This window comes from Vombatus ursinus, unplaced genomic scaffold (genome assembly GCF_900497805.2).
Source record: "Vombatus ursinus unplaced genomic scaffold, bare-nosed wombat genome assembly UNPS02014941.1, whole genome shotgun sequence".
Lineage (NCBI taxonomy): Eukaryota > Metazoa > Chordata > Mammalia > Diprotodontia > Vombatidae > Vombatus > Vombatus ursinus.
In genome coordinates, this window is record NW_020954719.1 from 7280039 (window position 1) to 7296204 (window position 16166).

At 39.1% G+C, this 16166-nt stretch overlaps 1 protein-coding gene across 1 annotated transcript; it reads left to right on the forward strand.

The window, feature by feature from the left end:
• The first annotated feature begins 201 nt into the window (after positions 1-201).
• On the forward strand, positions 202-15645 carry TMBIM6 (transmembrane BAX inhibitor motif containing 6). Its single transcript, XM_027844339.1, has 10 exons — positions 202-268; positions 9291-9378; positions 10006-10114; positions 11261-11381; positions 12213-12261; positions 12350-12447; positions 12671-12750; positions 13443-13543; positions 13978-14053; positions 15147-15645. The coding sequence occupies exons 2-10, from the start codon at positions 9323-9325 to the stop codon at positions 15168-15170; spliced, it is 714 nt and encodes a 237-aa protein (XP_027700140.1). The 5' UTR covers positions 202-268; positions 9291-9322; the 3' UTR covers positions 15171-15645.
• The last annotated feature ends 521 nt before the right edge of the window (positions 15646-16166 follow it).

The following is a 16166-nucleotide window of genomic DNA, read 5'->3' on the forward strand; positions in this document are numbered from 1 at the left end:
CTTTTGACGATGATGATTGGCCGAAAACCAAGGTTTGATCTATAGGCGCACCAGCCAATGGACCTTGAGTAGCTACGCCGTGTTTACGGAGAATCAGCCAGTGGATAGGCAGGAGAGAGACTGAGGGCCAATGAGGACTGGGAACTGGCGGGAGTAGGGGCGGTGCTTCTAGCAATGGGGCGGGGAGCTGGGCAAAGGGGCAGTAGCTGGGCTGAGAGGAATTAGTGACACATCCGGCGTTGAGAGGAGTAGGTGGTGTGAGTGGCAGGTGAGGAAATGTGCCCTGGATATGGTCTGAGAGGGGAATATGGAGAACTCTTGGGGAGAGGCAAAGGAGTCCACTGCGCAGTCGTTGTGTTTTTTTTTTTTGTTTATTGTTTGTTTGTTTTTTTAATCGGAGTGTTGTCCTCAGTTTGCTGATATACCTCACCTGCTCGGCGGGGAGGCCTACCCAGCTGTGAGGCTTCGGGGAGGGAGAAGACGAGAGAGTTGCGCGTGCGCCGTTGCGTGTGGTAGAAATGGAAGAAGGGGAAGGAGGGACGCGCCCCTCACCGCCCATCCCCTCGGCCAACTCGCGGACTCGAGGTCCCCTTCTTCCCACCTCATCTACTCTCGGGTCCTATTCGGGAAAGGGGGAGTAGTAATTTCTCCAGGGTCCTTCTTGCTTTACCCCCTTTGAGACGGGGTGCGGCCATCTCGGTTCGTCATAATTGAAAGCGAAACCAGGGGTCCCAAACTGTCCCTTCGGTGGCCATGGAACCCCCTTGGGGGGCGCGTTATGAGGTTGTAGGGGGAGAGACGGGGACGGCAATGAGGGTGGGCGTGGGCGGCTCCCCGCTGGGCCGGGGCCTAAGCCTGGGCTCGGACGGACTGGAGCTGCTCTGTCATGGTGGAGGGGCGAGTGATGTCACATCCTCCTCTGTGACACCCAGGCTTCCTTGGTAACTTGGAAGCCAAGGCGGGTGGCGGGTAATAAATACAAGACCGGGCCGTTGGCCCAGCGTCCTGGGGCCCAAAGGGCAGCCCCGACCTAGCAGAATTGGCTACCTTTGGACAGGTGAGAGGTCCCGACCTTCCCTCTGTTGTGCTTCCCCGGATCATGAGATCATCATTTCAAGAAAGTTTAGTGCCTGCTGGAGGTGTGGCCATGAAGAGGGTTTGTTGGGTTGCGTTTCTTTACCACTCCACATTGACCTATTGCCCATCCCCCACCCCCTTAAAAGCTCTTTGATATCTTGTTCTTGAAATAGCGTAATGGGGAAGTTTAATCAAGCAGAAGAGGTAACTGAGTCACAATCAAGCTTGATTTTAAGATAGAAAATAGGTTTTTCTGGTTACTTATTGATTTTTTTTTTAGACTTACTGCTCATCTTGTATTGTTAACCTCCTGAATTGTTAACCATCCCATAAGAAGAAAGGTGACCCAAGCAGCCTTTGAAGCTAGAAAGATCTATTTGGGGTCACAGTGGAAAGCTTAGACTTGGGGTCAGAAAACCTGAATACTGTTTACTACTATGACCTGTTTACCATTTGTAAAATGATAATAATATTAATGCCTACTTCAGAATTATGTTGAGGAAATCTTCATAAGCTACAAAGGACTATATCAGTGTAAGCTGTTTGAACTTTTTAGTCTTATTTTTAGAGTATTGGGCCTAGAGTCAGAAAGACCTGAGTTCAGGTTTGGCCTCAGACACTTCCTGTGTGACCCTTGGGCAAATCAGCACTTCTGTTTGCCCTAGTTTCTAATCTGTAAAATGGGGATAATAACAGTACCTATCTCTCAGGGTTGTTATGAGGATCAAATGAGATAATAATTGTAAAGTGCTTAGCGTAGTGCCTGGCACATAGTAAGTACTATATAAATCCTAATATTATTATTTCATGAATATTTTGAAATTATTTTGTCATTTTCTTTTGTTGTGTGCTTTACAGAAGCTAACATTTACAGCTTACAAGGTTCCTTTAATCTTCATTTGATTACATAATAAGTTCTTTCCTCAGCCCTGAAGTCAGTAGCATAAGAATTATCTTCTTTCTACAGAGGAGAAATTTGAGTTTGAGAGGTTCTACAGACATATATCCAATTCAGCCCTTGAAATGCAGTTTGTAATTCCAGTCAACCATTTTTCATCCTGTGGTGGAAATCTATCAGAGAACCTTCTTTCTCTGCCTTCTTTCTTGTTGTGGCTATTTTGCAGCCTTCTTCCCTTAAAAGAAGACTAGAAAAAGTGAGGCAGCTTGGTATGATAGAAAGAGCACCAGACACACTGATGTACTTGTGGTAGAGTTATTAATTGGTCTAATCCAATGAACAATTTTGGAAGTATATTTAAAAATTAACTAAACCGTACCACCCATTTGACCCAGCAAGATTACAAGTCATGTTCCTCATAATGTACAAAAGTATAAATAACAGCTTTTTATGGTAACGTGGCTTTTGAAGCACAGTAGGAGAATGGCTGAACAAATTGTCTCTGAATGTAATGTAATATTGTACCATAAGAAATGGTGATTGACGAATTCAGAGAAAGTTGGGAAGAGTTGTATGAATTGATGCAAAGTAAGCAGAACCAGGAAAGCAATTTATATAATGACCATAGTAAAGTAAATTAAAACAGTATTTGAAAGACTTCAGAACTCTGATCAATGCATGAATTCAGAAGTCTGCTGGTGCAAAACATGCTTCTTGTCTCTTGGCAAAGGTAGTAGACATAAAGGGCAAAATGAATACATGTATTATTAATTGGTTTTGCTTGGTTGTACTTTTCTTGTAAGGCAAGATTCTTTTAGGGTTAATGGGGTCATTTGAAAATGACAGCGATATAAATCCTATGACTTGGACCAGAAGAGACCACCTCTGACACTTCCTTGTGTGTGACCATGATCAAATCACTTAAACTGCTTAGTTTTAATTTGTTCTTCTGTAGAATTAGGACAGTATTTGTTGTAATAAATAAAATAATGTGTGGAAAGTGCTTAGCAAACTTTAAAATGCCAGAGCTGGAAGGAAGCTAAATGTTAACTATTAATAAAAGTGAAATGAATTGAAATGTCACAGTTCTTGTTAGCACTCAGATTTTCCTAAAATTACCAACGAGTTTTTTATGTAGTTTTATTTAGGTTCTCATTTATTGATGGGTGTACACTTGAAATGTTAAACTGTTTATTTTCAAACAAAAAATGTCAAACAAACAGCATTGTTTATCAGCTAAGGGTTAACCTATTGATATGACAGCCTATATCCCTACTATTCCATGGATGGAACCTGAAGAGTTTCATTTGATTTCGTAAACCACTCAAGGGGATTATTCTACCTCTGGGAAAAACTGTAAAGTGTAGGACAAATGAGAGGGATTATGGGGGAGGGGAAGGGAGGGCAGGGGCAGCTTAGTGTAGTGGATAGAGAGCTGGTCAGGAAAACCTGTGTTCAAGTGTCACCTGTAATACATACTAGCTCATGATTTTGGGTAAATCACTTAACCCTTCTGTGCTCCAGGCAATTCTGAGATTATAAATTGCAGAGAAGGTGTTAATCTGCTTTGGTAGCTGCCTACACTGATGAAATCATAGGTCTGTTAATAAATATTAAACTCTTTTATGCCAATCTTATTGTTTATTATTTTAAAATTTAAAATTAAAATTTTAAAATTATATTAAAAAATGGATTTTAAAATTCCATTTTCAACAGAAATAATTGTTCTTTCTCTGAAAATTTTTCTCTTCTAGTTTCACTTTAATAGAGAATATGGTGGAAGTGGGTAAAAATGAATTTTGTTACAGTATTTTAGCTTACTTTCATGAACCCTTTCCCCCAGATTTTCAATTTTTACATGCAATTTTTTTATTTGTAAGTCTAGATGAAGATAGGGTGAGAGAGGGATTGTTTGATTGATTATTGGAGCACAGCCTCTGAAGGTAGATATCCTGAGTGGTCAGCTTCAATAAAAGCAGCTCTGGTACTCCTAAGGCCATATACAGGATGTATGACTTGCTTTGAAACTTACTGCTATTTGTCCTTTGTTCTGGAAGAGGACCATGACATCAGGAAGGTGATGCCATGACATGCAGGTGAATTTGATTTAAGTGAGAAAGGGCTGTGCAAAGTCACCAACCTTACTTTCTCCTCTGGAGCCATCTGGGTCCAGTGACCAGATATGGATCAAGACAACTGGAGAGGGCCTGGGATGCAGTGGGGGACTTTGGCCTTTTCAAGCTAAGGTCTTTAACAGGTCTCAGTTTGACTGAGGCAGCACCCATTCAATGATGAAAACTTAATAAAATGAGGCAAAGAATGACCTCTTTAAAAAAAAATGCACATGCAGGGTGAACTTCTCCCCCACCTCCCTCCCGAATCTTTGACTAAATTAAGCCTTTAGAGCCATTCTAGTGTAAACCAGAGCATTGACTACCCTGAATTGGCTTCCATGAGTGGGAGTGGAGGTGTGGGTGTGGACTAGCGGGTGTGGTACCTGGACCAGCTATATTACTGGTCATAGAATCCTCAGGGTACTGCTCTGGCTGTGCTTAAAAGACATTTTGAGTTTAGTTTGCTATTCTTTTTTGGTGCGATGAGTGTTGTGGTTGTTATTTGGAAAATTCCTTTTTTGTTATTATGTACTTTGACGAACATCAAAAAACATTAACATTTCCCCCACATAAAGAACAGAAAAAGAAGATTGTATGGCATATGAAACTGAATTTATTGTTGTAGTCATTGTTAATAGGAATTGAGTTAGTGACTGGGATTACTTGAAAAATTTATTGAGAAAGATGCCTATTCAACTTAAGTTCCTTTCCCAGAGGCTGTTGGTGTTGGGTCAACCTTGTGCACTTGACCATATATGAGCCTAAGAAAATCTGGAGCAGTTCCAAGTTATCCTTGGTCTGAGAACACCAGCAAAGAACACATTTGTTCTTGGCTGATTCAGGGACTTGAGAGTTTATCCAGATAGCTAACCTGTGGTGACCAAGGCCTAGACTGAAATAGTTTCCTTAGTCTGAAAAACTCCACTAGGATTGTCCTATAGAAATAAGCTGAACTCTTAAGAGATGGCTAGGTAGCATTAGCTTCTCAACTCTCAGATTCATAGTCAACCTCATTCACACTTTGGTACAGAACATATATTATGTGTCATATAGTTGTTGGAATAAATAACCTGAAGGAGAAGTAGGTATAAAAAGGGTCTCAGAAATCATCTAGTCCTACACCCTCATTTCACAATTAAGGAAACAATACTGTTAATCTCTTTTATAAGAATGTAATGTTTAATATGTATTAAGGTCTAGAATTAGCTCCTTCTAAACCAGGCCTTTAAAGGGGTCATTAAATGGAAACATTTTTAATAAATATGCAAAAGATGTAAGATTTAATTATTAATACTAATTCATTAGTAAGATTATAAAAAATAAAACTCCAAAGCAATTTTTTCATCATGAATTCTATTCTTTGTAATTTGAGAACATAGCTTTTATTGTTGCAAATTTATTCTCTTAATAATTGGTTGTAACAGGATTTAAGGTGACTGGACTATTTATCTTTAATGAAAGTATTTAATCATTTTGTGTGTTTTTGGTATCACTAAATGTGCATATGGCAGGGTGGCTCTGCTTTCGCCCTTTTACTCTGTATCATCAAAGGAAATGTTTCTTTAAAAAAAAATTGATCTATATAGCTAGTACTGTCAATATACTCTTCACCATTGAATATTATTTGAGTACCTACTATAAATGGATGATTTGTTTTTTATGGCACCTCACACCTCTTGGGTTCTACCTATCGTATTAGGCATTTGGGATAAGACTATATATTTATAGTTTTAAAAGACAATACTATTCACAAAATACTACGGTACATTTAATCTCAACAGTTTTATTATGAGAGAAGTACTTTATAAACTTTAAAGTGACCCATATGTATGTGAGTTATTATTATTATCATTAGTGAGGCAATTAGGGTTAAGTGACTTGCCCAGGGTCACATAGCTAGTGAGTATCATGTGTCTGAGGCCGGATTTGAACTCAGGTCCTCCTGACTCGGGGGTCGGTGCTCTGTCCACTGTGCCACTAGCTGCCCTCGTAATTATTAAGATCTTTCATTGCAAGACAAATGAGTGGGGAAGGCACATAGAACAACATAACAAAGATTTTAACAAGTCACAGACTATACTGGGGAAAATGTTTTTCTCCCAAAGCAATAAACAGATCACATCACTACTTAAAACCGTTAGTTCCTTTCCCTTAATCTCTTACTTTTTCATCTGGATTTTGCCAGCAGAAAGAAATCACATAGTTCACAGAATGCTCCAATAGAACTTTAGGGAGAGTGTATATATTTGCAGAAGTCCCTATCAAATTTCAGGGTTCCTGTATCCTAAGGATGAAGGCATAAAATGAAGTTATAAACATTAGAGAAATTTGGAATAGTATTTCATTTGAGTATGAAACCATACTTTGTTAAATACAAAGTATGTAGATTTCTTAATTGTTTGGTGAAATCCTAAAACCAAATCTAATTATTGTTTTTACCAGTGGAAAGATTGCATAGATGTTACGTTGTTGGGCCTTTTACAGTATTCTTTGCCTCATGCTCCTTTCACTACAGATTTTTCTTTTACAAAAAAATTCTAGAGTTGCAGGGTTTTTGAGGTTAATGGTAGATTACTCTTTAGAGGTAGCCTCTCTGTAAGAGTTCGGTTGTACCTGAGGCAAGAACTGGTAGTGGTAAGTGTGAAGAGCTGTGAAATGATTGGATTTGAAGAACTATTATTACCTTGATGGTTTATGACTGGGTAATGAACTTGATAAAATAGTTCTAATTTATTTAAAACTACCCCATAATGAGTTCCTTTACTGTTTCCTCATCTTAAATGTTACGTGGTTACTTGTTTCTGAATAATTGTGGTCTTTCAGTCACAAGGCTAAAATTATTCCTCTCTATGTAGGAGCTTCCCTCTTCCTCCAATCCCCTTTTTGAAGCCCCTTTTGAGGTGTGAAATAATTTAGGCTTGTTCAGCTGAGTTTACATGTCAGTGATCACTAAACATCGAGTCCAGTATGTTCATTCCATCTGACAGAACTTTTAAGAAGAGTTGATATTAAGAGGTATAGTGGATAAAGAGCTGGCCTGGAAGCTAGGAAGATCTGATTATTCAAGGCCCATGGTTGTCTGACCCTGGGTAAGTTACTTAACCTCTTAGTGCTCTAGGCAACTCTCTAAGACTTAAAAGTCACAGACTAGGTACCTGCATTGGTACCATGATCTCCCTCACCTGAGAATTCCCTATACCATTTAAATCACAGGTCCAATCCCTATTGGAACTGATTAGGAACAAACTAGGTAACATATTTCACTGAAATTTTAGAGGGAGTCTAGGTGTTTTCATAGCTATTTATAAGAAGGTCAGGCTGAGTTGAAAGTCGTGTAAATCTTACACCAGAAATTGTTTCTGGCTCAAGAAGAAATTCCTGCTGACCTTGGCTCTTCTTTCCCATAACACTGTGTTACGGGTCTAAAGGATACCCCGCAGAAAAGAGCCTGTCACATACTCCTGGGAAACTTCAAAGAATGAACTGGGAAGAAAGTTGTTTCCATTATTCCTGCCTTCTCTTACAGATTTCCCTGGACGATGGGATCTAGTTACATCGAATTTTGTTTGGTGTTGCTAGAATTTTGATTTTTTTTTCCCCTTTTAGAAGGGAAGTATATCTTGAAACGAGAAACAAAAATAATTTCCCATAAATTAGGAATTTGCGTTGAAACTGTAATATGTGGCTTTGAAAGTTGCTTCAGAATCCTTCTAAGTTCTGTCTAGGGATATCATTAGGAGCGTTAATGACACTTTCCAGATGCTGGATTATGCCATCCTGTAAGAGAGCTCCTCAGGGGACTTGCTCATCATGGTTATGGAAGGTTATGGTTAGTTTGCAACAGCCTGCAATAATTGCACCATCTAGATCAAGAAAACCCAGAGTCCCATGACTTAGAGTTGAGAGCAACAGTGTTAGTAGACTCAGCAGCTGGCAGTATATCCAGCTCTCAAGGATTTAGATCAAACAAACAAAAGCATTAAGGTGGGTAGAGATAAAATTAGCAGAACAAAAGCGGTGGGGGAAGAGAATGGGAAGTAAAGTTCTTACTATGTGCCTTGCACAAAACGTAGTGGGTGTTTGATGAGTGTCATCTTTTCTTCTTGCTTCAAAATCGTTTTATCTTAAAAGAGACACATTGGCCCAAACCTTGGGTTAGTGTCTTTGTGGTTTTTCAACACTGGTTGCCTTAAATTGTATTTGTGGTTGCCCTGGGTGTTGATCAGAATATGTATGAAGTATATAATATTGTAGTTGCCTTATAAACAACATGTTTGAGAATGTTTTTTGCTTAATAGAGACATTGATTTTAAAACTGAAAGGAGACTTAGCAGTCATCCAGATTAATCCCTTATCTTACAGAAGAGAAAGTTGGGGCCTAGAAAGGTTAAAAGACTTATTCAAAGTCACATAAATAGAAAGGGATTTGTTGGAGCTGGGGTTTGAACCCAAGCCAGTACTGAATCAGTACTTTTTCAATTGCCTTAGATTGCATACATTATGAGGCTGAGGCAAATGTGGGAGACTGAGATTTAATATGAGGAGAGCCATTCATTATTATGGTATAGATTCGGTTTTGAGGGTTGAATGTGCACAGATTGTATATTATCTATCTTTAAAGTCAAAGAGTTCATCCTCATAGAATTAAAGATCCATCCCTGGGTGTGTTTTTTACTGCAGTAAGGTGTTCTGATGTCCTGGAAATATTCCAGGTAGTAATTATGTTTTCTTCCTAAATGCCTTATGTAGTTTGTAAGTACATAGTAAGTACTAATTCATTGCCCAGCTTTGTCATTGGCATTCTTTTGAGTCCTTCAGGTTCACTATATTCTTCACCTTTAATGAAACTCAAGTTCTCCAGCACCTGGAAATAAAATGGTAGGAATACTTTATGTTCCAGGAATTATCTCTGGACCCCTTTAAATAGATCACTAACAAAATTTCCTGGACTGATTTATTGGTCTTTTGAAAAGGCAGTGAACAGTAACCCAAAGTTTTAAAAACACATGTTAAAAAAAAATTTTTTTTTAAATTGAGAAGTCAAAAAAAAATGAGAATGAGATAACAGAAAAAAAAAAAGAAAAGGCAGTGAATTGTTGTTCTCCTTTGAGAAATCGTTAAGTTGTTTATCCATGTTTTATGTGTTTTCATATTCTTTAAACTTATCCTTTTGTTTTTTGCTACGTCTCTTGGCCCTACAGAGTGAGGGCTGTGTTCTGCAGACTCCGGCACCATGAACGTGTTTGATCGGAAGATCAACTTTGATGCGCTCTTAAAATTTTCCCACATGTAAGTGTTTTGACCTTGATGCTTTTTTCTTTGACCTAGTTCATTAACTGTCATATATATGCATAGCTAACAGACAAACTAATAAATCTTTCTAGGTATCAAAGAAGCCAGACTCCTCGCATTGTTGCAAAATCATCAGAAAGTCTTTTAACTATTTTAGCTTTGAGTGCCCCCATCTTTCGCATATCATGGATATCTAATTTTCAGGTGTTTTGTGGTTTGGCCTTTTTTCTTTGCTATTATCCATTTTTAAGAACATTGTCTTGAAATGTCTTAAAGAGTACATTGTATGGGGCAGCTAGGTGGCACAGTGGATAGAGCCCCGGCCCTGAAGTCAGGAGTTCAAATCCGGCCTCAGACCAAAACACTTGACACTTACTAGCTGTGTGACCCTGGGCAAGTCACTTAACCCCAATTGCCAAAAAAAAAAAAAAATTAAAAAAAAAAAAGAATACATTGTGTTTTCCTTGTAGCAGCTCAAAATACTCAAAGAACTTTCAGAATATGGGGAAGTTTTATGTGTAGGGGAAATGGATTGATTTTTCAGAATTTTCCTTCTTTTAATTTATTAATTCAAGAATAGCCTTAGTTCCTAGAGTGACAACTGTTATTTTCATTATCATTTAGCACACCTTCTACACAGCAGCACCTGAAGAAGGTCTATGCCAGTTTTGCCCTCTGCATGTTTGTGGCGGCTGCAGGGGCCTATGTCCATGTGGTCACCCGTTTCATTCAGGTAAGAACAATTAACTTGATTGCTGTAGAATTTAAGGAGCTTGCTCAATGCAGTGTCTCAAGCTAATGTCCAGTCCTTATCCTTATCAGTATCTAGGGTTATGAACTTCACCAGCCATCAAGTACAGGGCAATTAAGGAATAGTATGGCAACTATTTTGAGGGTATACCAAAACCAGAATGCCTTGACTCTTTAGCAGAGAATGGTCTGCTGCTGATATCTTAAGATAGCTGCTTACTGGTATAGAGACATAATAGTACATGCCATGATTCTCCTTAACATGTAGCCTTTTTGTTCTCTTTCTTCTTTCTCTCACCTGCACTTTCTCTGCCCAGGATGTCATGTGGTGAAGTCATAGAACATTTGAGTTGTAGGCACAGGGTGATTTGGATGATTTCGTGGCTTAAGTGTACTTTGGTTCTCAGAGTTGTGATATTCAGCAGATCTGAATAGGGAATTTCAGGAAATTCACTTTTCCATACTAGAGGAGAGTTGTAGGATGAGGGAGCACTGAAAATAGTGTCCAGAGAAAATGGGGTAAAAGTCAGGTGGTGCTGTGGAAAGAATACAGGAGTTAGAATTAGGAGACCTTACTTGGAATCCAGACCCTTACCTGAGCCACAGTTTCCTCATCTGTAAAATGAGGATAACTTTCTATCTAACTTAACAAGTCTGTTGTGAGGAAAGATTATAGATATGTCATAATATTTCTATATATGAATTATAATTAATAAGGAACCTGCTGTACCTTAGCTCTGTTTTGTTAGGAAAATGCAAGTAATAAGAGAATTATATCTTAGCACAAGTGAGCAGGAATTCCCAGATCGTCACGAGTTTTGTGAACAATGTCCTATGAATGCTTTTTGTATACCAGGAATAGGAATAGTTTTCAGGGCAAGGTTCTTGATCAGCCTCACCTCTAAGGAAGAATATTTCCCATATATCCATGGGGAGAGCCAATGGCAGCTGGGGACAGAGAGATAGAAACCAGAAAGGGCAGCTACTAGAGGTTCTTTCTGCATGGACATTTTATTACACGAAAATCATGAGTATCTTAACTTTGTGAGCATTTAGACTCAGTAGAGTCTCTTGTAAAGAAACTCTTCTTGTCCTTCAAGTACTTAATTGCTTGTTTGACTCTTGACAGGCTGGCTTGCTTTCAGCCTTGGGTTCTTTGGGATTGATGATATGGCTGATGGCAACACCACACAGTCATGAAACTGAGCAGAAGAGACTGGGCCTTCTGGCTGGATTTGCTTTCCTTACAGGTAAGTGAAGTGGCTGAATTCATCCTGAGAGGTTATATTTTTGATATCCTTTAAAATGTGAAAGTGCTCTGAGCTGTGTTTATTCTGTTCCTATTTCCTTTACCTGAAGAGAAATGTGGAGTTGAAAGAGATTTGAATTAGTCCTGAGTTCTGTCTACTCCTTTCTTCTACCACTTAATAGCTATGTGATTGTAGGCAAATTAATTAACTTTTCTGAGTTTGTGTACTTATTCACAAAACAAGGCTAGTTATGTCTACTTCATAGAGTTTTTTTCAAAGATCAGATAAGAAAAAGCATTTTTTAACTGTAAAAAGATATATGAATGAGAATTATCATGCCTGACATTTAGTCCACCTTGTTATGAGCCCTTTTCAGACTTTTAAAGACTTACAATTAGATTTTAAAAATCCTCCCACCCTATTTTCTGCTGCCTCTCTCCCATTGTACATTGTAGCTCCTAGTTGTTTGGAGGCAAATCTGTGTCTAATCAAATCAGCCCCCCCCCCAAATGTTATTGACTTAAAAACCTAACCAAGGCAGTTGGATGAAAAAGAGGTAGACTTAATTATGTTTGTTTAGGTCAGCTGTCTGATTTCTTTAATGTTTATTTGCATATCTCCTACTGGGAATTGGCCCTGTGGGTTAGAGGTGCCTTTTCAATAACTGAAGGTTAATATTGGATTATGGGATATTTTTTTTTAATGTTTTTATGTTTTTGCTTTTTGGTGAGACAGTTGGGGTTAAGTGACTTGCCCAGGGTCGCACAGCTAGCAAGTGTCAAGTGTCTGAGGTCACATTTGAACTCAAGTGCTTATTTTTTATTTTTTTAGGAGTTGGTTTGGGCCCTGCCCTGGACTTATGCATTGCTATCAACCCCAGGTAAGTGACCTTAGAGTTTTTAATCTGTTAGCCTTTATATACCTACTACCAATCTGGCCATTCTCAATCTCACCCTTTTCTTTTGTAGCATTATTCCTACCTCCTTCCTTGGCACAGCAATGATCTTCAGCTGCTTCACCTTGAGTGCACTCTATGCTAGGCGTCGCAGCTACCTCTTCCTAGGAGGTGAGGAAGCTCTAAAAAGTTGGGAGGGTTTCCCTTGCTCTGTATTGAGGCCTCAATATGACAAATCTCACCCTCCCCCCATCCTTTTTCACATGTTGAGGATCCTTAATTGGGTTTGACTTAGAGGCTGCCTTGTATCTTCACCATTTTTGGAAAAGGAAGGGATGGCTCTAATAGGGTGTTCAGGTGTTTCTCAAAAGTAGCTTTTTACCACCTGTTGTAGGTATCTTGATGTCAGCCATGAGCCTGATGCTGTTTTCCTCCCTTGGAAACCTCTTCTTTGGATCTTTTTGGCTGTTCCAGGTAAATCATTTACATGTGGAATGAAATAACAATATTCTAATTTTGACTTTGAACTGAAAGGCTTTAGGACTAATACAGTGTTAGTTTGTTCTTTTCTTCTCCAGTAAACCAGACTAATAGTCTTTTCAGGTGTAATCCCTACTGGATTGTAAACTTTCAGAGCAGGGAGTACTGTTTTTTATTTTTATATTCTTCCTAGTACCCTAACATAGTGTCTGGGACATTGCTGTAGGCATTTAAGTATTTAATTTTAGTTGAACTAAATCTTTATGAGTGACCCTTTACATCACCAGTGTAATGTCCTCTAAGTTAAATATCTCGAGATTCAAAGATTCATTGAATGTAGAACTGTAAGGACCTTAGATGTAGGTAAGCTGTTCTTTTATTCCAGTGATCCAATTAAGTTTACAGAATTATGTCCCAAAAAGATCATAATCTACTTTATAGTTTTCACTGCCCCCTAATGTTGGTATTAGTTAGAAATATTAGCATTTATTAGTTACTATTGAGGGTTTCTTCAAATGTTTTAAAGCCATAAATAAGTCCATTGTGCTCTAGGGAAAGCTTCAATAGCACATACTATATCAGGTAAAAGGTCTCTGAATTCTCTTGTCTTTCCTTCTTTTTAAGGTGTCTTCAGCGCAGCACATGTTGATTGCATGGTAACAATGTTCCTATTCCTTTTCCATTAGGCGAATCTGTATGTGGGACTTGTGGTCATGTGTGGCTTTGTCCTTTTTGATACTCAACTCATAATTGAAAAAGCTGAGAATGGAGATAAGGATTATATCTGGTAAGTGTGAGGACATCAGGTTGAATTGTCATTTTCGTTGGTGTGAAGGTGTGAAGGGTATGACTGACATTCCATTCTTGTTATCCCTTCCCATCCACCAAGAAGATCTGGACCCTTTGGGTGGCCTTAAATCTAACCTGACTTTCTTCTGGATTAGAAAAGGTCAGACCCTCAAAGTAGCACTAGCTTTTCAGTGCTGACTTAGACCTGGAAGTACAGGAGAAGGGATAATTAGCATGGAGCAAGCCTCGTGTGTTCATGGCATATTACCACAGCTTTCGTCCCTTAGAGACACCAGAATATTAACTGACTGGTAGAGCATGTTAGAAGCCGAGGCCTATAAGGAAAAAAGGATTCCAGATTGTTTTGTTGTGTGGCCTTTGGGACTAAGCAGAATAGTGTATTGACTTTTTGGCCTGGTTTCTCTCTCCCAGGCACTGTGTTGACCTCTTCCTGGATTTTGTCACCCTCTTCCGGAAACTCATGATGATCCTAGCAATGAACGAAAAGGTAAGTCAACTCTGTTGTCCGGGACTGAAGACAGAATACCCTTCTAATAAGGCATCACCTTACTTGCATCTTGAAAACCTTTCATTTGAAAGCATTTATTATGGGCCATGGGTAATGCTGGGGAGGTATTATATCATGTCTAGTATGGAGGATGAACCAGATGGTGGAAAGGAGGCGTTTTCTAATAATGATGACCTGAAGTCAGAACAGAAAGTGCACATTTCAGTAGCAGGAAGTGAAAGTTCAGACATGAAAACATGTAATATTTGTGAAAATAGTTATTGCTTAGAAAACATTTGCTAGTGACTGAGAGTAAATAATGAACCAGCGCATACAAGCTTGCTGTTAGTCAACAGTCTTTATATCGAATATATGATGAAAAATACCAATGGAATGGATGACGCAAGTGAAGGAGTGAAATGACTTCTTAATGCCTGTTCTGTCTAGCATTCTGGCTAATGAGATGCAATTGAACAAGACCAAGGTAGCCCTGGAAGGTTGAAGGCCTTGTTCTACATTTGAGCTCTTACAAAGTACAGAAGGAGCATGACCAAGAAGCTTAGATTTTTACTAGTAATCAGTGCTGCTTTGATGGCATCGTGCTCAGCGAGGCACAACTGCCATGTGGCCTGTCCTTGGAGGAGTTCATGTCCTTTGCTTTGGATTGAGTCATTTTCACTGAACTAAAACACTGACCACGCCTGTTAGAAAATCAGATTTGTATTAAAGTGTGAACTCTTGAACTCTAATACTCTGATTTTTTTTTTTTTTCAAATGAAGTTGAACTAGAGTTATGGTTATTAAGGGTTTTTTTCTGAGTGAAACACTGAGCAAACACTTGGAGCACTTACTACTTTTTATTTAATAATAATTACTTATTGCTGGTGGTTATCTTTAACCTCCCTGAGTTTACTTTCAGGAGCATCTGAGTTAGATGCAGTAATGGGGGTTGGGGGTTGGTAGCCTAAGTACTGTGTAACGTCTGGGAGTGTAGTTTGGGTCTGTATGTGTAAGGTCTGTCTAACACAGTAGTTCCGTATAAGGTCTGGGAATTTAGTTTGGGTTGACTGACTCTGTGATTCTCTCCTTTTAGGACAAGAAGAAAGAGAAGAAGTAAGACAGCTGTTCAGCCTTTCCCTCTTTGGCTCCCTTCCCTCATCCTCTCATTTTCTCTTTGCACACATTACAGGTGGCGTGTTCTGTGATAATGAAAAGCATCAGAAAAGCTTTTGTACTTTGTGGTTTTCTCTGTTTTGAGTTTTTTTTTTTTAATCGGAAAACTGATTAGCAGATTCTAATTTGGAGTTTGGCTTCATGTTCCCTGGGATTCCATATCTCTCCTTTGTCCTTCGGCAGTCAGTCCCTGGTATGTGAAGAGTAACTGCAACCAAGCAGGAGGAGCAAGTTCCAGGAGTCTTCTTGATGACAGTACTTTATTGGTGGATTTGAAATTTTTCCTTGCAAAGCCTCCTCTTCTCACTTAGCATTATTTGGGTTTAATAACCATTCCTGTGGGTGGGAGATAAAGGCAGTGTGTGTTTTACAAGTTGAATAGAAACTTCCTTGGACAATAGAGATTTCTGAAACCCATAGCTCCTGTGTTTAGTTCTATTTGGACTTGAGTTTCTGCCAATTCTTTAAGAGATTTGCAAACTAAGTGAACTGGTCTTTCTACTTTGAAAGAAGCTTTTTGGAAGGCACTTGTACCTCCTCTGAGCCTTGTTGAATCACTGCCAGTCTGGCATACACACCATCTTGCCCCTTCTTCTCAAGAAGTCCTGGTTGATGGATGTTCCACTAGCTCCTTGCCTGGCCCTAATTCAGGGATCTGTCCACTCAGATCCATTTGAGTAGGAGAGTTTTCAGCATGTATATAAATATTAGTTTTATGGGACAACTGCAACTCATAAAAGAAACCTTATGCATGTCAAATGGGATAATGTTGGATTCTCTAAACTTCCCCTAGATACTTCCTCTCAGAAGTGTAACTCAGTCTTAGTTGCCGAGTAGCCCTCTCTGAGTTGACTGTCATTAGAATGCCCAAAGTATCTGGGAGTTGGGCCTCGGGAAGGCTGAAATTCATGGTGAGCACTATGGAATTGTTTCTGATGGA

Excerpts from the sequence above, each read along its gene's own strand:
- TMBIM6 (XM_027844339.1), top strand. The coding sequence starts at position 9,323 with ATGAACGTGTTTGATCGGAAGATCAACTTTGATGCGCTCTTAAAATTT. Across the intron at positions 13,544-13,977 it reads GGAGATAAGGATTATATCTG|GCACTGTGTTGACCTCTTCC; the intron begins GTAAGTGTGAGG and ends TCTCTCTCCCAG. Across the intron at positions 14,054-15,146 it reads TCCTAGCAATGAACGAAAAG|GACAAGAAGAAAGAGAAGAA; the intron begins GTAAGTCAACTC and ends CTCTCCTTTTAG.